At 37.3% G+C, this 23229-nt stretch overlaps 1 protein-coding gene across 2 annotated transcripts in view; it reads left to right on the plus strand.

The window, feature by feature from the left end:
• The window catches only part of LOC134744018 (homeobox protein unc-4-like), a 65220-nt gene extending 55811 nt beyond the window's left edge, over window positions 1-9409 (plus strand). The window contains exons 3-4 of one of the 2 annotated variants that reach the window (XM_063677651.1): window positions 6723-6862; window positions 8527-9409. In XM_063677651.1, the coding sequence (XP_063533721.1) occupies window positions 6723-6862; window positions 8527-9034 (648 nt within the window). In that variant the 3' untranslated portion in view covers window positions 9035-9409. The remainder of the gene's footprint in view (window positions 1-6722; window positions 6863-8526) is intronic. The other variant, XM_063677652.1, reaches the window with a different exon arrangement.
• The last annotated feature ends 13820 nt before the right edge of the window (window positions 9410-23229 follow it).

Here is a 23229-nt window from a genome sequence, read left to right on the forward strand (position 1 = left end):
TCTCGTTCGAGAGACAGACTATCCCGCCGCTCTCCTAATAGTTGGTATAAATCAAAAGATTGCAATCTCGGTGGCACCCCTGAGACACGAGCGAGACGGCACGATTGAATAGCATAGATTTAAATGCGCGGGTCAGATAAGGACGGCTACAGATCGCGCGGCTACCTCCCCGCCGGCGAGCAGGGACGTCACAATTCGATTACAGCTCAATAAAGTTAAAGTGAGTTGTTTGCGTCTGTAAAGTGGATTTTTTCCTCTTTCGTTTCTCTATTTTCCTGCGTTCGCTCGAGGTCTAGAGGTTACTTTGCTATCCTTTTTCTGATATCAATTTTTATAGTTTCGTTTGATGTTTTCATTTTTCTGACCGTCGATCTTGTCTGATCATTTATGCCATAAATTACTTATAGAGTTGGAACTAAGTTTGATTAATTATAATTATCTATCTTTCCATTACGTATCTATAACACAAACACATTTAGGCATTTAGGTGTGGTTTAAAATCTAAATTATCTTCAAACATAAACACCTGTCTGTGATAATGTGCAAAATAATGGCCGCCAAATTCCATAAAGACACCACGCAAGCCTTTAAAACCCCATGTTTTACCCAAACCGTCGTATTCTAATCTAATTTCATCCCTCCGCCAAACTTGGAACCACGGAAGTATCGACTGCATTTTAAAATTCATAGCATAAAATTTACATTTATATGCCAATTTCATTCCCTAACAGTACACATCAGTATTCCGAACACATCCGTTGCTGGCTGGAAACTAAGAAAAAAGTTACATCCTTCGCTTGGTTGAAAAGAAAAAAAAAGCGCGTTTAAATATGGAACACTAAATGGAACGCTTAGGCGACAAAATGCGGATAGAATATAAAATTTAAGGATTCCTCTCCATCCCTTTCATTCGCGTAACTTTATATATATTCCCTGTCCTGTTTTCTCGTTGGTATGAATCGCCCTAGGCTTACAGTAAAAGATAGACATGGAGCCTGTTCGTAGGGTTGCCAACGGCGGCAAATTATCGCACTTGAGTAATCTTCTCACTTGAAAATGTAATGCCCGTATTAAAGTGATTTAATGCTGTTTTGCGGCATGCGGCGTTCTGTAGATACTATAATTAAATAGTGCACAATCTGTAATGGAATCTTTATTGTCATTAATAATAAGGCTACAAGTTGTAGTATGAGATGTTTTGCTGTTTGAAAATCGGTAAATTTTAGCTTACTGCAAAATCTTTAAATACAGCTATTTTAATAAATAACTGGGCATCGCATGAAAGAAGTTTGTCTTGTTATTATAATAATTTATAATAGGTATGCAAAATATACTTTATAGAAATATCGGACGTGTACATTTCGTTAATTCCTATCAAAAGTTTTTGACATTTTAATGAACTGCCGTTCGGTTTCGATTTACGAATAAAATAATAACACATTCTAATCAGTATAGTCACAATCTTAGTTTTTCAGACATATTGCATTTTCTTTTAATTTAATCAGTACCTAACTACCTAATCAAAGTAACCTACAGATTTTTTATGTATTTTTTTTATTAGCAAGAAGCGTTAGTAAGTATTAGGACATTCTATATCAAGATGTACACCTTTCTTTCTGATTTGGGAATTTTAATGTTATTTCTACTCAAAATCATGAGTTCTATCGTTCCTAGAAGAAAAAAAGCATACCAAAATTTCCATACATTTCTCGTTCCTTGCATTCCGTTACCGACATACAAAGTCTATAAAAAATGCTATCGGAAAGAAAATTAAAATTTTGGGACACGTTTTTTCTCCTATTATTAGGATTGAAAGAGCTTGTGATTCTGAGCAGACAACATTTTCCAAATTAAAACACCAAAATGTAGTGTACTACATAAGTTGTACAACTTTACATAAGTTATGTGTGTGTAAATGTAGTGTACAAATGACCTCGAAGAAAATCCCTGAAGATTATCAAAAATACTCACCCTTTAAAGTCAAGTCTCTATTTAGAATTGTTCGCTTAATCAAACTAATAAAATTGTTATAAAATACAATAGCTATAAAGCAGTCTACCATTCAACCGACGCCATTCAATTGACAGTTCAATTACGCCAATCAAAACAACACCCCCTCAGAGACAACCCTAACCAAAATTCGCGTCTAACGAAACGCACGCTCCAAATACATGTAAACGCTTTTCGACCTTACCCCGTTGTAATACGGCGAAACTTGTATACATATCTTTGATCTGTGTTAACTGTTTTGCGTGAGCATGTGAAATTTATATCTGTCTCTATCTCACACTTCCAATATCAATTTGAAAAGCTGAAAGAAAAGAGATAGCGTTATTGCTCTGAAATACAGCGTTGTATCGGATAAAAATGTGTTTTACGTGTGAAACGAGCGTTGAACACAATAATTTAAGGTTTTATATGTCGTTTGTCGGTTATTCAGGGGGATTTCACATAAATTAGGGCTCACAGGCATGATGTGCACAATTTCAGCTTTGTAAAAGATGGATATAAGTTGAATACATACCTATAAACCTAATTAAATATTTAATTTAGATAGGTAAGCATGAAGCAAATAGGGTGACTGGCTGACTGTTATAGTTATTGGCCCAATATGTGCCGTTTTCAACCAAAAGGTACCACATTGTCGCTTGTCGATAAGGTTGATTTCAAATTAAGGCTATGTGGAAATAGCGCCTTATTGACAACCGACAATAAGTACCCTTTTGATTGAGAATGACACATATGTTCTGTATAAAAGATTTTAAATTTATAAAAACTGTCGCAGACCTGCATGGAAATAATACTGATACGAGTACGTATTCATTCTTATACTTCACTGTATAACAAACTGGACCCAAAAGTGGACACTTTTATTTCAGCCACATCAAAATAAACTTTAGACGAAGGAAGAAGTTTTTTTTTTTAATGCCCATTTCTATTTCCCAATTAATATATTCAAATGACTGGATATATATATGTAATAACTATCCTAGACACCCAAGTTGTAATTTCCACTCAAATTTCGAAAAACTAAAAAACTTTTTTTAAAAACACCATCGGACTATTTTTACAACTGTCACCACAACAATTCGCGGCACTTTCGTACCTACCAACCCCAACTTGTTTAAACCCAACTATCCCCTGCGAATTGCCTTAAACAGCCCAAAAAACGGGATTCATACGAAAACCATTTGTGGAAATCGTATCGTCCAATTGCCGAGGCTCCCCTTCGTGTAAATAAGCATTTTTCCCCCATGTATTCGCCGTATTTACCGTTGCCCTTGGAAAAACGCCTTTTCGTATAATCCTGTCAAATTAAAAAGTCCTGTATCTACGCAATGCGTGAGCATGTAATACTTTTTGCTTTTAGTCGAATTATTTGAAGCTGATCAAAGTAGAGACGTCATGTTATCTTCGTGTTTTATAGTGACTTAAGATATTTTGGTTTGTGTAGAAATTAGTGGTTAGGCGTGTTTTATAATGCAATTGATGTGTATCTGATTTTGGGGCTGGTAGACAAATTGGTTATTCTTTTCTGTTATTTTATTGTAAACAAAAGGGTGTCATTATTTCGGGGTGATCGGTTTTTAGCTTTAGCGACGGGGTTTTCTGGAAATCAAGGTGATGAAATGTAAATTGGCCGATTTTCATTTTGTTTATTTTTTCGTCAATGTAGATAAAATTTGGATTTACACGAAATCCCAAGTTGGGACAAAAAATAATGTAAATTTTAGGGTTCCGTACCTCAAAAGGAAAAAACGGAACCCTTATAGGATCCTCGTGCGTCTGTCTGTCTGTCTGTCTGTCCGTCTGTCACAGCCTATTTTCTCCGAAACTACTGAACCAATTAAGGTGAAATTTGGTACACATATGTAAGTTTGTGACCCAAAGATGGACATGTAACGTAAATAAATTAATTTTAAACAGGGGGGCCACTTTTGGGGGGTAAATGAGAAAATTAATAAATAAATTTTGTCAAACTATATCATATATTAAATGAAAGAGCTCATTGTGAGAATCTCGAATATATATTTTTTTATAATTTTAAGATTACCAGTTTAGAAGTTATTCAAGAAAATAGGCAAAAAATGACCATTCCCCCCCTTTATCTCCGAAACTACTGGGTCAAAAATTTTGAAAAAAATACACAAAATAGATCTTTACCTATAGATCACAGGAAAACCTATTAGAAGTGTGCAGTCAAGCGTGAGTCGGACTTAATTACTTAGTTTTTGATCCTACTCCTACGGGTTTTTTAAAGACATTCACATAAAAAATACATTGTTTAAATTGTGTAATGTACGAAACCCTTGGAACGCGAGTCCGACTCGCACTTGGCCGGTTTTTTTTTTCATTTGAGTTACGATAATGTATAGAACATTTACTAAGCTACCAGTACGGCCATCACGACTTACTTAAAGTAAGTTACACACACGCTATCGAATATCTCAGTGCCAGGTCAGTGTCAAAATCGTGGTAAGGGTGCTGTTCGCCAACCAACACACACAACACACACTTAATGCATCGACTAATGGCACCATTGATTAGAAACGGAATAGAATCGAAACAGCCACATAATGGCGTCGCTCCCCCCCCTAATGAGCCCCTCCCCCTTGAGGGGAGACCATTAGTACAGCCTCCTTGGGGAGTATTGGCATGTTTTGCTCGGATTTGATTTATCTTGGAAAATGTGATTTTTGTAAATATTTGTTGTTTATTGCGTGGTATCGATTATATTTCTTTTATTTCCTACATATAATATTATGTAGTTATAGCAAAAACTACTACGTAGATACAGATCGTTTCAAGAAAGCTGTCGCAAATGGAATGAACGAAACTTTCATTGAGTGAGTGACACATGCAGCGGTATTCAGAGCCGCCATTTTATTGGTTAATGTCATACACCATAGACATACTATAATACAAGTAGTTATAGACGCGCCACCGAGCGACCGGGGGTACGAGAAAGAATATTCATATACAATTTGGGCAGCATAGGATTTTTTCACTTTCACTTATAAATTTCGATATTTCGCCATCGCCTCCTACCTATGATGCCACGTGGTGATAAGGACAAAGCATGGCACTATTTTCTCTTTCCTCTTATAGGAATCGCAATAAGACTATCTTTCTCTATCAAAGAGTGTCAAGCCCTTGTCATACACACATAAATATTTTCATTCACTCATTCGTTCACTCAGGTACCTGTAGGTAAATCTTAACGGGCGGTTATAATGTTCGAATCTGCAACCTGTCTTTGACAAAAAAAAACCCTATTCAACATTATTTTTAGGGTTCCGTACCCAAAGGGTAAAAACAGGACCCTGTTACTACACTGTCCGTCTGTCTGTCTGTCTGTCCGTACTCCGTCTATCTGTCTGTCACCAGGCTGTATCTATCATGAACCCTGATAGCTAGACAGTTGAAATTTTCACAGATAATGTCTGTTGCCGCTATAACAATAAATCGGTCCGTCCGTCCGGTTTTTATATAAATTGATTCTCGTTAGATTGAATATTTAATCCCGCAGACGCCGAGATTATCAATTTCTCTTATATTACCCACTTTTTCTAGTAAAACAGATCGTGTGACAACGTTTCAAGAACAATGCTTCATTACAATAACTCGTAAATCTATCTAGTCATAGTTAGGGCTAATCAAAAGGCGTTTAGCTTCGTAGAAAAAGTTGTCTGGAGTGTTGTGCTCGGTGAACCAGTAGGTATACTGAGGTGAGTTGTGACAGAGGAGAGTTGTGACAACGTCGCTTTTTGGGAACTTATTAACTAGCAAGCTCGCAACAGCGCGCGTTTTTTCAGTTCAAGTCTCGAGCTAGCGAACGTGCGCTCTTGCGAACTTGCTAATAGTTGATTAAGTTCCCAAAAATCGACGTTGTCACAACTTTCATCTGTCACAACTCACCTCGGTCTCCCCTACGAGTAGAACCTCGATTATCCGAACTAATTGAGATCATGACTAGTTCGGATATGAGTGATATGACGTCTATTTCAGTTTATATCAAAGGTACCTATTTTATAATCTGTAATCTAAATATGTGTTTAAGCGCTGGTAGCCTAGCGGTAAGAGCGTGCGACTTGCAATCCGGAGGTCGCTGGTTCAAAGTGTTCAAACCCCGGCTCGTACCAATGAGTTTTTCGGAACTTAATGTTCGAAATACCATTTTATATTTACCAGTCGCTTTTCGGTGAAGGAAAACGTGAGGAAACCGGATTAATTCCAATAACGACAACGCGAGGAAGATGATGATGAATCTAAATATGTCAATTTTTTAACATGCAGATACGTCTGCGAGCGATACTCCAAATCCTGCCGGAAGTGTGACTTTTTTCCATTTTTTTCTTTAATATAAACATTTCGAGTATCGCTCGCAGACGTATCTGCATGTTACAAATTTGATTTAGTATGGGTTACCACATTGTTACTGGTGAATTCTCAATGCAACTTGAGACTCCGGCTCCGGTGCCGTTAAAAGATGTAATCGTCTTTCGGAAGATGTTGCTTTACGCCACCCCAAAGGCGTGTATACATAAGGGAAGGAATGGAAAGATTTGCAAGGTTCTGGTAGGCTTCCGTAGCTCAATTGGTTAAGAGCAACGCACGGATTGCGGAGGTTGCGGGTTCAAATCCTGCCGGAAGTGTAGCTTTTTCTATTTTTTCCTTTAATATAAAAATTTGGAATCTAAATATGTGTTCATTGTCCACAGGTATGGTTCCAAAACCGACGAGCGAAATGGCGGAAGAAGGAGCACACAAAAAAGGGTCCAGGACGGCCGGCCCACAACGCGCACCCGCAGTCGTGTTCCGGAGAACCCATACCACCACACGAGCTGAGGGCCCGCGAGAGGTGAGCCACTTACGGTACTTAAAGGTCACTAGGACCCTTGACAGACTCTTGGAGCCCACAACGCGCACGTACAATCTTGTTCTGGGGAACCCATACCACCACACGAACTGAGGGCCCGCGAGAGGTGAGCCACTTGCGGTACTTAAAGGTCACTAGGACCCTTGACAGACTCTTGGAGCCCACAACGCGCACGTACAATCTTGTTCTGGGGAACCCATACCGCCGCACGAGCTCAGAGCCCGCGAGAGGTGAGCCACTTACGGTACTTAAAGGTCACTAGGACCCTTGACAGACTATTGGAGCCCACAACGCGCACGTACAATCTTGTTCCGGGGAACCCATACCGCCGCACAAGCTCAGAGCCCGCGAGAGGTGAGCCACTTACGGTACTTAAAGGTCACTAGGACCCTTGACAGACTCTTGGAGCCCACAACGCGCACGTACAATCTTGTTCTGGGGAACCCATACCACCACACGAGCTGACGGCCTGCGAGAGGTGAGCCACTTACGGTACCTAAAGGTCACTAGGACCCTTGAGAGACTCTTGGAGCCCTCAACGCGCACGTACAATTTTGTTCTGGGGAACCCATACCGCCGCACGAGCTCAGAGCCCGCGAGAGGTGAGCCATTTACGGTAGGCACTCACTAGGGTTTGCTCCCGGGAAATATCGATACCGAAAGTACCGGGAATTCCCGGGATTTAGAGCCAAGCAAAGAACCGGGATTTTAATTTTGAAATCCTGGGAATTCCCGGTACTTTCGGTACCGATATTTCCCGAAAGCACACTCACATAAGGACCCATGATAAAACCAGAAAGTACAAAAACTAATTGATCAGTAGAAAATGTAGGCGCGAAGAATAAATCTGCTGTTTTCGCTGATAAAGTCTGTGCGGAAAGAGAAGTCGTGGAATATAAGGTAACCAATACATTTCACGACTTCTCTTTCCGGACATACTTTAAATTATTTTATCAGACTGAATGACTACTGTAGAAAAATGATAAATGACATACTTAACATGTGTCTACATTCTCGAGACTTAGAAAATATTAACATATTAATAACGGATCACTCACGTATTTTAAGTCGAAAAACGCTCGACATGTTTCACTCCGTACCGAGAAGGTCATCAGGAGCTTGCGTTGACGGTGACGGGTACGTGAGTGACCCGTTATTAATATGTTTAATATGTCTGTGTCTCACGGAAGTTTTGACTTAGAAAATGTTGTATAAATACAAAGTTTATAGTTATACATACTACGAGTATTATATCATTACAGCCAAGGTAAGGAGTCTTCATCATTTCAAATGACTTATTCGTCTAAGACGGTAATCTGTTAAACAAAAGCCATTGTCTCTTTTGTGCGAGCGGTTGGCCATTGTCTGCCATTGTGTGTGAGCGCCGCACGCGCCAACACACAATGGCAAGGCCGACAGCTCGCATAAAAGAGACAATGGCTTTTGTTTAACAGATTATCGACTTGGACGAAAAAGTAATTTGAGATCATAGTCAAATGCACATCTTTGTTACCGTAGGACAAAGGATGTCAGATGTGTTGCGATATTATTTCCCTATCCCTATCCCTTTGATGTTTTGAATCATTGTCATTAAAACCTGTATGATAGGTTCTATACTAATTAGGCCCTATTGATTTTATCACCAGGGCGAGAAGAAGAAAGAAGCTGGCCAAAGCGCTCGACCGCCAAGCTCGGAAATTGCGCGCCAAGGGAATCGCCGTAGACCTCGAGGCCCTCAAGGCTGAATATCTGGCTCAGCACAGGAACAGTGGACTGTATTCTGACTCAGACGGAGATGTGGACGGAGAGGAGTGCATGATCGATGTGGTAGGAGGAGACTCCTGCCACGATTCCGGTCCTGAAGACTTCTCTCTGTCTAGTAGACTTCGAGCGCCTGCACACGGAGATGTTATCAACAACTCAGACAGCTCCACTTCAGATGCACATTCAGGAAGAAACTTCAGCCCTCTCCCGGACCCTCAACAGGCGTTCTTCAAGCAGTTCGGACCCTCAAACTTCGAAAAATTTGACTTTGATTCAGGCCGCGCGGTATCTTTAGACCTCAGCGGCGGGAGTACGGCAGAGCAAGACCTGTCAAAGAACGGAGGTAGGAAGTACAACCCGTTCAGTATAGAGTCCCTGCTTAATACGTGAAAGTGACTTTAAATAGTGACAAAAGAGGCTCTTAGTGCCCAGGTGTGAAGAGCCTGTTTACTTGTGTGAATAGCGTTTTTGACGTTCCCCAATAATGTGCATATAGACAAGATATCCATTTCATGACGAGTAAGTTCTAATTATAATGTATTAACTTAATATTGTAACAAAGTAATGACTGTTATATCGAACGCACTTGAACTTTTGATTGTATTTGGAAAAGGTTTATGTCACCCTTTATTGTGCATTTAGAGATAGATACGTCCTAACTTAATCTTACATGAGAATGTTTAGGCGCCTATTTCATAAATTAAGCAAGCGATAGAATAAATATGACAATTTAAAACGTGTAGCTTCTATGGGACCCAGTGATGTACCAACAAACAAACAAAGTAAATCGAGGTATGATCAAGCCGATCTAATTTTATAAAAAAAAAAACAGACTTATTTGCCCATATTAAGTATATACAATAAAAATACAATAAAATCAGAATTGAATATACAATAATAACAACGAATGAAAAATGCCTAAAGAAACTATCTAGGGAATCTATCTATGTAGAGATCTTTTTGTGATTGGGCAGGAACAGTAGCTGCAGAAATAGTTGACCCCCATTGTCAAGGGGTTAACTATAATAACTATCTCTGCAGCTACTACTGGTCACTATTTCTTAAAGTTCACTTATTAGACCATAGTCCCAAACACAGTACCAATTTTCTTGATCATACTTATAGATTGTTAAAGTGACCGCGGAATCTTGGATAAAATTTGAAAATTTATGCAATTTGATTATTTATATTGCAATAAATTTGTACTGAGGCCAATTTTTCATAGTAGCATCGCAAATTCATGTGTTGTAAATGTCGAATGCACACTGTCTTCTATCACCTTTTTCATTTTTGAAATAGCTGGCGGTTTTGGAAAAGCGCTTGTTTGATACAGTAGATAGGTTGTTCATACCGGGACTCAGTATATTGATGAAAAGTTTGCTTTAATATATAAATGATTATCATTAGTTCTACTCTGCTTCAGTAAAGACTTGATAGAGCAGGCAGAGGATGCATTTAATTACCATTTTGTAGAGTATACGTTGCTGTAAGGTTTTTAACAGGCATATTAAACATATTAATAACGGGTCACTCACGTATTTCGTCGAAAAACCTCCTCGAAAGTCCTCGGTGCGGAGTGAAACATGTCGAGCGTTTTTCGGCTTAAAATACGTGAGTGACCCGTTATTAATATGTTTAATATGTCTGTGTCTCACGGAACTTTTGTTTTTAACAGGCGTTTTTAGAAACTTTAGTTAAAATACTATTGCTTTAAGAACTTTACTTCTCTTCTAATGCATATAAAATTCGCTTGATATAAAATCGTATCGAAAATTCACAAATCAAACTAGAGATGGCAGTCAACAAAAGTTTCTGAAAACGCTTAAATGGTACTTAAATGTGACTTAGACCGTATCCATAGGTGACATTCGGGCGTAAACTGCAGCTGCAATACTGTTGCGTTGTTACCGCTACTGTCCCTAACAGCATTCCTACGTCATTATGACGTCAACGACGTCATTATGACGTCGCTGACGTCACTTTGCTACCTGGGGTATCTGATAAGTGACGTTCGCCGCCGCCACTGCCGCGATTATGTCGTTCATTCCGTCACTCATTTTATTAAGGAAATTGACAGATACAGCGGCAACAAAGACTCCGCAGTAATGCAGCTGCAGCTGTCATCCGAAAGTCACAAAGATAACATATCCAGTGTAAAAACTAGGCTAATTGTATTATATAGTTAGTAGTGTATATATAAACCTATTTATTTCTCTTCAATGTTAATACTTTAATCGGGGCAATAATTTATATTTAAAAAGGTTGTTGATGTAGTTGTTTTCTTGACACTTTTATATTTTATTTGGAATTGAAAGATCTTATTATAGGCTCTGCTGGCGTATTTGCGAAGTACTTGTATTAACCGGGTTTATTCTTACAAAACAGGTTCTAATCGTGTATATTTTTATTTATTTTATTTTAGTTTTCTTGTGTCAAGTGAATAAATATAAATGAATATAATTGTATGCGATTAAATCCCATGATTCAGTGTCATTAACATCTGCAAAATTGTAATGTCGGCTGTACACACTCGTAGGGAGCCTCTCGCCGAGTCTCGGCCTGTCTCGGGGTCTCTCGACGAGTGTGTACCTACAGCCCGCATTAAAGAAAATTTTATAATTTGACATTACATTTGAATTTATAATTATACAAAATTTGAATTTTTGAAAGATATGTATTAGGTAATTGTATTACCTATGTAGGTACCTAATCAGTTTAGTTTTTAAGTTATAAGTAACATCGTATGCATAGTACAAAATATTTTGAGACTACTGGAATTAGCTCCACTGATTAACTAATAAATGAACAGTGTAAAATATAATTGCCATACGATAAATAAATAAATAAGCTCCACTGAAATACTGCGCAAACGCACCAGGCTGAGTCTATCTTTTAACTACATTGTATGCGTATTAAATATATTAATAACGAGTCACTCACGTATTTTAAGTCGAAATACGCTTACCGTCAACTCAAGCTTCTGATACACTCCTCGGTACGGAGTGAAACATGTCGATCGTTTTTCGACTTAAAACACGTGAGTGACCCGTTATTAATATATTAAATATGTCTGTCTCACGGAAGTTTTGTTATTAAAATTACATTGTAAGCGTGTTATTAATCTTCTAGAATAGCACAATACTTAACATATCTTACTATTTATTTTAATGAAGATCAAATTTAGCCATACGATCCTTTGATATGAATTATCCTGTACCTAAATTATAACTGATCACTTTTTCATATATGAAAGAAAAAGTGACCAATGGAACCCGAAGCAGGGATCAAGCTAAGTTTCGAAAAAATGCAGGAGGCCTAACCAAGATAACAATTGTTGATAGAAGACACCCATCGAAACTTAAAGAGTCCCCGGCAAGCTCGGTTCTCCATACAAACGTAGTTACGCTCTCATTTTAAAACGACTAGCTAGATTGCTCTGAAACTTTGTAATTACAATAGGATAAAGTATATCTAGGTCTGTAATTAGTTTATGTAGCTTCAGATACCATAGTTAAAAAATACAGCGAATATAAGTTTTTCATACAAAACTTGTTTTTGCTCTATTTTGTTTCTTTTATATACTAGAGTTATATAAACTAATTAAAGAACTAGATATACCTAATGCAATTGTATGTGCAAAGTTTCAATACAATCCATCACTTAGTTTTAAAATGAGAACGAAACTCCGTTTGTATGGGAAGGTGAAATTTGGCCGAGCTTGCCGGGGACTCTTAAATAATGTATGGAAATAGTCACGTGACTTTTCGTGGCATCTGTCACCCCGATATATTTTTTTCTTTTCGTTTGGCGGTTGTCGATTATAGGTTGTCATGTTGGCTAGGTCCTAGGCACTGAAAGCCTTGGTCACTTTTTCTTTCATACATTAAATTTATTTCGCTTTTTAATTTACGTGGTATATCTACTTAACAACAACACAAATTAAGATATTTAACAAAATAATCTTATTTATTTCCTAGTTGTAGCTAATAATATTAATATTTTATTTAAATTTGTTTTTTCATGTGCTGTTTAACTTAGCCTTGTAAAAAGTTAAGTGTCAGGAAGTGAAGGTGTGTAAGAATTTAATTTCAGTACCATTTCGTACCTTGTCACAGTGATATTAGTATGAGGTCCCTAGCGACTTTCATATTAATTGTCAATTTATAACGAGGTATGAAATGGTACGGAAATTAAATTGTTTGATTGTACATAGTAAAATACTTAATTTATTTTTCTAGAAGATTAAAAACACGGCAATTTTCGACCCGCTCATATCATTTTTATACTTACAGGTTAAATTAATATAACTGTTATTAATAGTACCGATACGATCATATAATAATTATTACGAAATACATGTGTGAAATCTGTATGGTGTTTTAATTTAAATCATTGGAAAGCTTGGAAAGAGTAATAATGACGGGCAAAGTTGAAGGCACGAGACCTCAGAGCCCTCCTCCCACTAGATGGTGTGCTTAAATCACTGCACCTATGCAATTAAAACTGCACGAGGCCATGCGCTTGGCGAGGAACAGAACCCTATGGAGGAACCTGGTCTTCATCAGAAGGACATGACGTCACGATCTGAGGATCGAGCATTGAGGGACCGACTGAAGAAGACTTAATATTTAATGTTAGATATAAATAAATAAATAAATAAATATTATAGGACATACACAGATTGACCAAGTCCCACAGTAAGCCCAAGGAGGCTTGTGTTGCGGGTACTCAGACAACGATATATATAATATACAAATACATAAATACATAGAAAACACCCAAGACTCAGGAACCTTACCGGGATTCGAACCCAGGACCATCGGCTTCACAGGCAGGGTCACTATACCCACTAGGCCAGACCGTCGGAGGTCGTCGTCACCACCTATCACCGCTAGGTCATAATATGAAATTAAATAACTGACAGACAGACTCGCATTTATAATATTAGTAGCGATTTGTCACATAAATGTTCCCAAAATCTGTTTTGCCGTTTTTGCGTGATTGCATCCCACTAACCCGAGGTTATCCGGTTAAACCGTTAACACAGTGTCCAAATTGTACTGGTAACCATGATAACTCCAGGTTTAACCGGTTAACCCCGGGTTAGTGAAATGGTGCAAGTGGTGCTAACCAAAAACACTAACCTAGCCGCCGCCATATAATGGAAGGTACTCTCTCATTTTAAAACGATATTCTGAAATAAAATGAAATTTTACATGAACATTTAAATATATACACGGTGTTATTTGAGCCACTGAAAACCTGAGACACCCCAACAGATTTTTTTATTTTAAACTCATCTTGAGTATTTATTCTTTAATTCGATGAATATTTAAAGAAATAATCGTTGTTTAGTTTTCTTAACAATTCTATTCGAAATAAAACTATGAAAACGGATTATATCGCGTAAATTCAATATACGCGATATAATCCGTTTTCATAGTTTTATTTCATGAGTAACTATCGCGGTAACCGAAGACAATTCTATTCGACTGGTAATTCTACACAAGATGCGTCGTCGTTTTAGTGACATCAAACAATTGCTAGTTACCATCGTAAATCGTAAACACTGTTAACCGGCCATTTGCATACCTTACTGCAACGAGATAAGGGTTACCAATGGCCAGTTAAGGGTGTTGCTCATTGACAAATAACGTGTCAAATGCTAGTTATTGATATTGTTGCATTACAAACTTGTAGACTGAGCATGTTAAAATAATAAAAAACAATAAAAAAAATTACCTGCATTTAAATATAGCGCAATCGATTCTCCTATCGATTCTGAACAAACAGTTTTTAGGTTTTCAGTGGGTCGTGAAACACCGTGTATATGCCTGGTTAAGTACTAGTTATATGGCTATTATAGGCCTACTAGCTTTTGCCCGCGATTTCGTTTGCTTGGAATCAGTAACAGCAGCTAGAGTAAGTTTAGCGCCTGGATAAAGTATAATAGCAATCATTCAATTTGAGCATAAACTTCATTGCTTGACATTAATTATCAGGCAATTAATTAAATCTCTCAATTTCACCCCCCTTTTCACTCTCTTTAGGGATGATTTTCCGACATAAAAAAAACTGTCCTAATATGCCCTTCCCCGGGACTCAAACTATCTCTATGCCAAATTTCAACTAAATCGGTTCAGCGGTTTCAGCGTGAAGAGGTAACACACGGACAGACAGACTTTCGCATTAAATTTATAATATTTAGTATGGACTAGTATGGATTATAGGTTAGGTACAGTCGCCATCAGATATATCAGAGCGCCCGAGGTGCTCAAAATATCTGAACACGCACTCTAACGCCTTGACAATAGAGGCGTGTTCAGATATTTGTGAGCACCTTGGCCGCTCCGATATATCTGATGGCGACTGTACCTATAGAAAGAAACGTCAAATGTGTAGTGTAAACTTTTCGCCGTTACAAAATTTAAAACTTGTTTCTGCTATAGTGACGTCACACACTAAAAGAAAATGGTTTTAATATTATTATTTTTATTTATTGAGAAACAAACAGTCTTAAAATAAACATAAGCAACTTAGCTAATAGCTACAAATTGATTTTTTATAGACCTATAGTTTCCTAATTCACATATCGAGGTACAATTAAAAAGTAATGATAAATAGTGCAAACTTATAGTAATTAGTAGTTGTACATAATCAAAACAATAGTATACCTAGAGTTTTGAATGATTCACGGTTAGTTTCACTAGACTTATATTGACCGGGATATAGACCGTGATTACCTTTTGTATTATTTGTGAGCTCCCGATATTTCGACGCAGTTACATGCATCATGTTCACGGGTATATCCCGGTCAATATAAGTCTAATAGTATACCTACTAATAACAATTGTATATAAATGTATAAAAAAGAGAAAAGACTTATACTTTTCACTTACTTAAACTTAAATTACTAAAATTACAAGTACTTACTATCGGGTTGCTTGCAACATTTCACCCTTATTTTAATAAAGTTTATATATAGAGTTCTTTTAAACAAGCCTAATGAACTGCTAAACAAATCTGCGTCCATACATTTTTCATTGTACTGCCTACACGCGCGCCCAATATACGAATGCCGTGCGTGTTTTGTTCTGCTGTTAGGAATGCTAAATAATAAAATATAAATAACATACATTCATAATTAAATGTTGAAAGATATAACTACCTTATTGTAATACAAATAAATTATAGACCGAGTAGAAGTTTAACATAGGGTGCGTTCGGATAAGATTGAACGGGTTTTTCACGGGGTAAGACAAAAAATCGTCCGTATGCCGAAACATTACGGGCGACGTTTCATCTTACCCCGCATGAAAAACCCGTTCAATCTTATCCCAACGCACTCTAAAAAACTTTTTCTCAAAAATGGACGGCAAAGACGACGTTGCCGGTTAAAAAGTAGGTCGCGAAGTGCGTTGTTTATGGTCAGTCAAAAAATTACAAAGTTAAAAACATTGCAGTCTCGATTTCGGGACTGCAATGTTGCATACAAATTCCATTATTTGTCGAGTTCCAAACTTTTTAAAAGTTGAAGTGGCCATATCAAATGAAGGCATAGGTCCATTAAACAGCCAAACAGATGATCAGCTCTTATTATTATAATGTGGTACCGCGACTATTTAGGTGTCTCAAATAGGTTGGCGTATTAAAAAAATAAAACGGCGGCAAAGCTAATCTTTTTACTTTTTTCAGTGAAAATATATACATAAGAATGTTGCTTCTGTAAAATATTTCTATTATATTTGCATTTATTGCGCCATTTTTGAGAAAAGCACTATATATGACTCGGCTGGAAGGCTACTTGCTGGCTTCGGATTCAATTAAACGGACTCCCAAGGTCGTCCGTTTAAAACGAATCCTCTGCCAGCAAGTAGCTACTTCCGAACCTCGACAATAATGTACTATTATCAGCTCTATTTTCTTTGTAAGACAATTTTTAGTAACTAAAACTAGTAACAGACATATAAGTAAGTAACGTAAAAGTTCATCACGTTTTAAAATGAAGAGCGTTACTTCGATTGTGGGAGCATTGTTTTTGTCGGGTTCGTGTGATTTAAGCTGCCATACATCCATATTAAATATATTAATAACGGGTCACTCACGTATTTTAAGTCGAAAAACGCTCGACATGTTTCACTCCGTACCGAGTAGTGTCATCAGGAGATTTGCGTTGACGGTGACGTGACGTGACGTGATTGAGTCATCGGGCGCGGAGGGCTGCGGCCCGCAGTCTGCGCCGGTCCGTCACCGTCAACGCAAGCTCCTGATGACCTCCTCGGTACGGAGTGAAACATGTCGAGCGTTTTTCGACTTAAAATACGTGAGTGACCCGTTATTAATATATCTAATATGTTTGTGTCTCACGGAAGCTTTGTTATAAAAATTGCCATACATCCCTTCCAAATCCTTTCCCTACTTAACTTAATGTCATGTCACGGCTACATTACAGTTTCATTACATTACATTAATGGTCACATTACGCAACTTTGCCGCTTTGTTGCTTTAAACGCTCAAATTATTTTGTTGTGACAACGCTTTAACTTGGCAAAGTGACGCATTAGTCAGAGGTTAATTGGGTAGGCTTAGTTTGACTGTAGGGAAACACGTCCTTTGTGTAAGTATACCTTACTTATTCTCTGAACAGATTACAACCAAACTAAATAAATAAATAATACATATTTGGGGACAATCTTACACGGACTGACATAGCCCCAAACTAATCAAAGACTAACAGTTTTGAATGATTCACGGTTAGTTTCACTAGTCTTATATTGACCAAGATATAGACCGTGATTATCTTTTGTATTGTTTTTGAGCGCCTAATATTTCCCTTCTCCCCCTACCCCTTCGTGCGCGAGTCCGACTCTCACTTGGCCTGTTTATTTATTAATTAATGTACTACTATTGATTTGAAACCTTAACAACTTTAACCACTTACAATTAGTAGGTACTAATTGTAATGATAATTATTGGTACGTACTAGACTTATATTGACCGGGATATAGACCGTGATTACCTCTTGTATTATTTGTGAGCAGAGATGGGCATTAATCGATTAATCTTTTAGTTAACTAATCAATCGATTAAAAATATCAATCGTCATTTTTTAATCGTGATTAATTTAGTTGCGATTAAATTAGTTGTGAGAATGTTCGACTAACAACTAAATTAGTTTTAGTTTCAATCGACTAAATTTCACGATTAAATCTATATTAAAACTACGTAGTCGCCCGTTTTTGCATTTTTTATCTTGCAATATGTAACTACAAGTACGTATGTATGTTACATACGGAGGTACTCGTATGTTGTAACTATGTTAGTTTGGGTAGAATTTTGCGACTTATTTTGAAGCAGATATCTTCATCCGATTGAGCTAAAATTATGTATACACGTTTAATTTGAAATGCTTGAATGACAATGCAAATAATGCCATAATATTATTATAACGATATATTGGTAATAACGACAAATAGCGAAAAACTGCATTGTTTACAAATCGCAAACAATAAAGTACGTTGGTGCATTATTAATACTATGAATTATACGATACTGAGTAAATCTTAGACATAGAAACTATCAATATTTTGCTGTCTCTGACAATAGTAAAACTCTTATAGACACCTGTATATTTTACGAAAATTAATATTTTTTTTTTTAGTGTCACGCGGTGACAAAACAACCTCATATAGTTTAACTAAATACATATCATGGTTGCTTTTATATTTAATATACAAAGTTTGATTTATATAATTGTGTTTTTTTAAGTGTTATTCTACTAATGCACAAAGTACCCAGTTCTTATTTACCCTTAGATAAGAGAAATTTAATCCAATTTCAGAGAGATGCACTACTTTAGTAGCAAAATAATAGTGAGAACAGATCTCACTCCTTAGAAACGGTCAAAATATCGTAAGTAATACATGACTATTTTATTTTTAAACATCCGTTAAGATGTCCTAATCAGTCTGTCAACATAGCCATACCGAGGTATTCTATTCAATTTGCTTCTAACATTAGTCGCGAGAAAATAGTCTAACTAATTAGTCGATTACAAAATTTAGTTGTCCGAAATCAATCGGCAACTAATGTAGTTGCAACTAAATTAGTTGCACTCTATACAACTAAGATTGATCAATCGTCGTTTTCAATCGTCAGTCGCAATTAATTCTTGTAATCTTAATCGTTAATCGTTAGTCGATTACATTTTGCCCATCTCTGTTTGTGAGCTCCCGATATTTCGACGCAGTTACATGCATCATGTTCACGGGTGACCCGTCAACATCGCCGTCGCCCGTCGGCGAGTCACCCGTGAACATGATGCATGTAACTGCGTCGAAATATCGGGAGCTCACAAATAATACAAAAGGTAATCAAGGTCTATATCCCGGTCAATATAAGTCTAGTGAAACTAACCGTGAATCATTCAAAACTCTTATTGGTACGTAACTAACTAACTACTAACATTACTCTATATATTATGGTAGGTATATATTGAACTGAAAGCAAATAATAAGGTACTAACATCGCCATTTTCTCTTACTAATTGGACGTCTTATCGAGTCACATAAAAGTACCAGAGTCGATCATAAACCGACCGGTCCTGACCACAGAGATGATATATAGACAGAGTAACGCGCTGCTACAAATCGCTACCACATAAAACTTGGAATGTACATACTTACGTAACATATGTACTGTATTCAGGGTAAACTCGCATTATTTGGTGACACGCCTAATTCGGTGATATAAGTTTTGAAGCATGACACCCAGGAAAGCTAGTGAATTAGGGCCTTTTAAATGGGCCTCACGGCAAAGCCGCCGAAGCCTGGGTGTCATGCTTCAAAACTTGTATCACCGAATTAGGCGTCACAATATTTTTTTTTTTTATAAATATGTTTACACGATTTTACAGTAAACCAATACGTCATGAAACTAACACATAACAACATAAAATCATTACACTAAGTATTACATTACATTTCACACACGGATAACAAACATTACGTTACACTCGAGGGCCTAGCATCCATCACTTCACAGAACCTCAAGCATTCGTTTCTCACAGCCACCCATCGCCATGCAATCAGATCGCATTCCGGTGCTGACGCCAAGAGCGCATTAAGTAGAGAGAGAGCGCGCGGCAGTGGCGAGTTTCTTCGCGACACAGTTCGCGCAGCCGGCACAGCAAAAATAACCCCTACCCTATGTTTTCGTTGCTAAAGATTGTTATACAAAGTAAATGGAGCGAATATAAGTTTTATTTGTGTAACTTTTGAAAGATAAACAGAGGTAGCATCTCAAACTGAAATAGATGTCATATCCTAAAGAAAATGGACCCAGTCTTTTAGTGGCCGAGGCCGGATTCGACACAGCGTCTTCAGCTTTTGCGGCTAACATCAAAACCTCAATTTCACTTGGATTGCTAATTAGGGTTCCGTACCCAAAGGGTAAAAACGGGACCCTATTACTAAGACTCCGCTGTCCGTCTGTCCGTTTGTCCGTCCGTCTGTCACCAGGCTGTATCTCATGAACCGTGATAGCTAGACAGTTGAAATTTTCACAGATGATGTATTTCTGTTGCCGCTATAACAACAAATACTAAAAATAGAATAATATAAATATTTAAATGGGGCTCCCATACTACAAACGTGTTTTTTTTGCTGTTTTCTTCCGTAATGGTACGGAACCCTTCGTGCGCGAGTCCGACTCGCGCTTGGGCGGTTTTTATTTTTTCTTTAGTACAAGTCATCTATTACAGTCATACACAGAAAATAAAAATATATATAAAATAATTTGGTTTGTTCCCCTGCATTATATCTCTGCTTGTGTTTTAACTCGGTGGTGTGGACGATTTTCTGCGGTGTTATATCAATAATTGACAAAGAATTGAAACTAATTCGTTTCCTGCGAGTCAATTACTGCGGTAATTAATGGTTTTATGAGTGTGTGATTGTGTTTTGTTATGAGGTTTGTTACGGTTGGTTGGTAATATGTACTTAGGTAGTTTAGGTACCTATATTGTTTATTTTAAAATGGTTCATATGTACAGGGTGGCTAAAAAATAAGTGCCTTCCCGTTGCTTGGGAGGTTTTGGGATTATACTGAGCAACTTTTACTGTAGGACTAACCACGAAATCGCGAAAAAAAAATTTACCCTCCCATAGAAAATGGACCAGCCAAAATGTATGAAACAGCCAAATTTTTTTTCGCGATTTTGGGGTTGGTCTCATAGTAAAAGTTGCTTTTACTGTTTTTCACAATCCATATACTATAACTCCCGCGAGAACAATATACCTTGCCTTTGTCCTTCAGTACACCTGCATGAAATAAGATCTATTTCAAGCAAGTATGATGAAAAGTATTTTGTTCCAATTTATTCGTCGGAGGACCCTTTGTCAGTACCCATACTAAACTTCGTTTCTTTTGGCTGATTCTTGTACAAAAACTGGTGACACCACAGACCTAAAATTTATGCTCATCCTAGTTCTGGGGGTGACACGGTTATTTGACATATGTAAGTCAAGAAATTAAAAACAAAATGCCATCCGAAACGGAAATTTCAACCCCGCTTCATTGCGTAAATTTGCGTGTAACAATTATAGCCATATTACACGACTATCACATATCAAAGCGGGCCGTTTCACAAACCAACAACTTTGACAAACTCGTATCTCGTGTAAAACCGTTTAAAATTAAACCATAACGCGAGCTAGTAAAGTCGTTTTTATACAAGAAAGAACAGCGTAAGAGTTTGTGTGAGTTAGGCTGTATCAAGAGCATGTCAAATCAAAAGTATTGGAGACACGTTTTGCCGTTTCATGCGTTGATCTTATGTGCATAAGGGAGAAAGAGAGGGAAGAAATGTACATAGAGTTGCCAGCTTCTTAGTTTGTAATCTACATATTCTAAGGGTAGTTAGTAATATATAGGCCCCAACTATAGTTGGTCAAGCAAATCTTGTCAGTAAATAGGAACAAAAAAAACTATACTCATCCTTTTCTTTTGGGTGCTAGTACTAGTGTAAGACAAAGATAGTATGATTCTCTCTGTCTATGTTTAAAATGAGACAGTCCCTTGACAAACTATATTTCATATTTTATAATACACGCTGTTTAAATATAAATGGACAAAAAATTTATAAATATTAATTTTATACACTGATGTGAACTGCCGAAAGTCTATAGTAATTTAGTTGATTTTGGATTTTATTATCTGTTATTCAGAAAACGTGTTAATTTTAACTCCTTTAGGATGACTCACGTTAGACCGGGCCGTGTCCGGGCCGGAGCTTCCGGCGCTTACTTTTCTATGACATGACAGGTGATCACGTGATGCTTTCCATAGAAAACGAAGCGCCGGAAGCTCCGGCCCGGACACGGCCCGGTCTAAAGTGAGTCATCCTTTTTCATTAGATAATACATATTATATGTTTTAGGTAATCCAAGTCACTTATTTCGTATAAATATCTATCATAAGATACACTATTATTTTTCCCCTATAGACTATATTGTTCTTTATGCTGACTAAAAACTGCAAAAAAAAACACACTAGCGGGACATGACAACAATAGATTTTCATACAACTTTGATGGCGTAAGCCGGCAAAACGACATATATAAATTGCCTGTTTTGTTCTCACACTCGGATGGCTATTTATTATTTTTTCCCCTAGACCCTTCAGATTTTCCTCTACTGGCAACATTATCCAGAATAACTCCGCATAAACGTATGGCGTATAATTTGCGCACATTTAAAATGGTTAACGCGACTCTTGGCGATTCGCCGCGGCCGCGCTTTAAAAATAAAATGGCTTTGTGTTGATTTTACGAGTATTTATACGTATTTGCTGTTATTGTTTGCAAAGGGTATAGTCAGCTGCAGAGAAAAGGGACCCCCCCTTGCATAATAAGTTTGTATGCAAAGGTGCTAAGCGAATAGTATTAGTGACTACTTAACTATTGTTATAAAAGGTGTATCTAGGAAATTAGAAGCAAGCAAAAGGTTTGGCGCCGCGCGAAACTTTTGCTACGAAAGATATGATCGTCGCGCAGTTTTTAGGGTTCCGTAAAGGGTAAAAACGGGACCCTATTAATAAGACTCCGCTGTCCGTCTGTCTGTCTGTCACCAGGCTGTATCTTACGAACCGTGATAGCTAGACAGTTGAAATTTTCACAGATGATGTATTTCTGTTGCCGCTATAACAACAAATACTAAAAAGTACGGAACCCTCGGTGCGCGAGTTTATTATTTTATTATATCACAATTACCTGCTACTCTGTAGTAGAACCATAGAGTAACTTATACTAGAGCGGTACTGTCATAGTAAATTTTGTAACCCCAGTAAATTCACTGCCATCTGTCGACACACTTTAAAACTAAAAATGAAGATTTATAAAAATACGATAGAATGTATTTAAATATAGATAAATGATTTTTTTTATTTGCATTAATTATTTTTATGATTTTGACCCATGTTCTTTCACTGATATGCGTTAAAATTGTTAAATAACAAACGAAACCGTCAACGCCATCTATTCGACTGTAGGCCAAAATTAGTAGCGCCCTCTGAACGAGAATCAAATT

Source organism: Cydia strobilella, chromosome 9 (assembly GCF_947568885.1).
Source record: "Cydia strobilella chromosome 9, ilCydStro3.1, whole genome shotgun sequence".
NCBI lineage: Eukaryota > Metazoa > Arthropoda > Insecta > Lepidoptera > Tortricidae > Cydia > Cydia strobilella.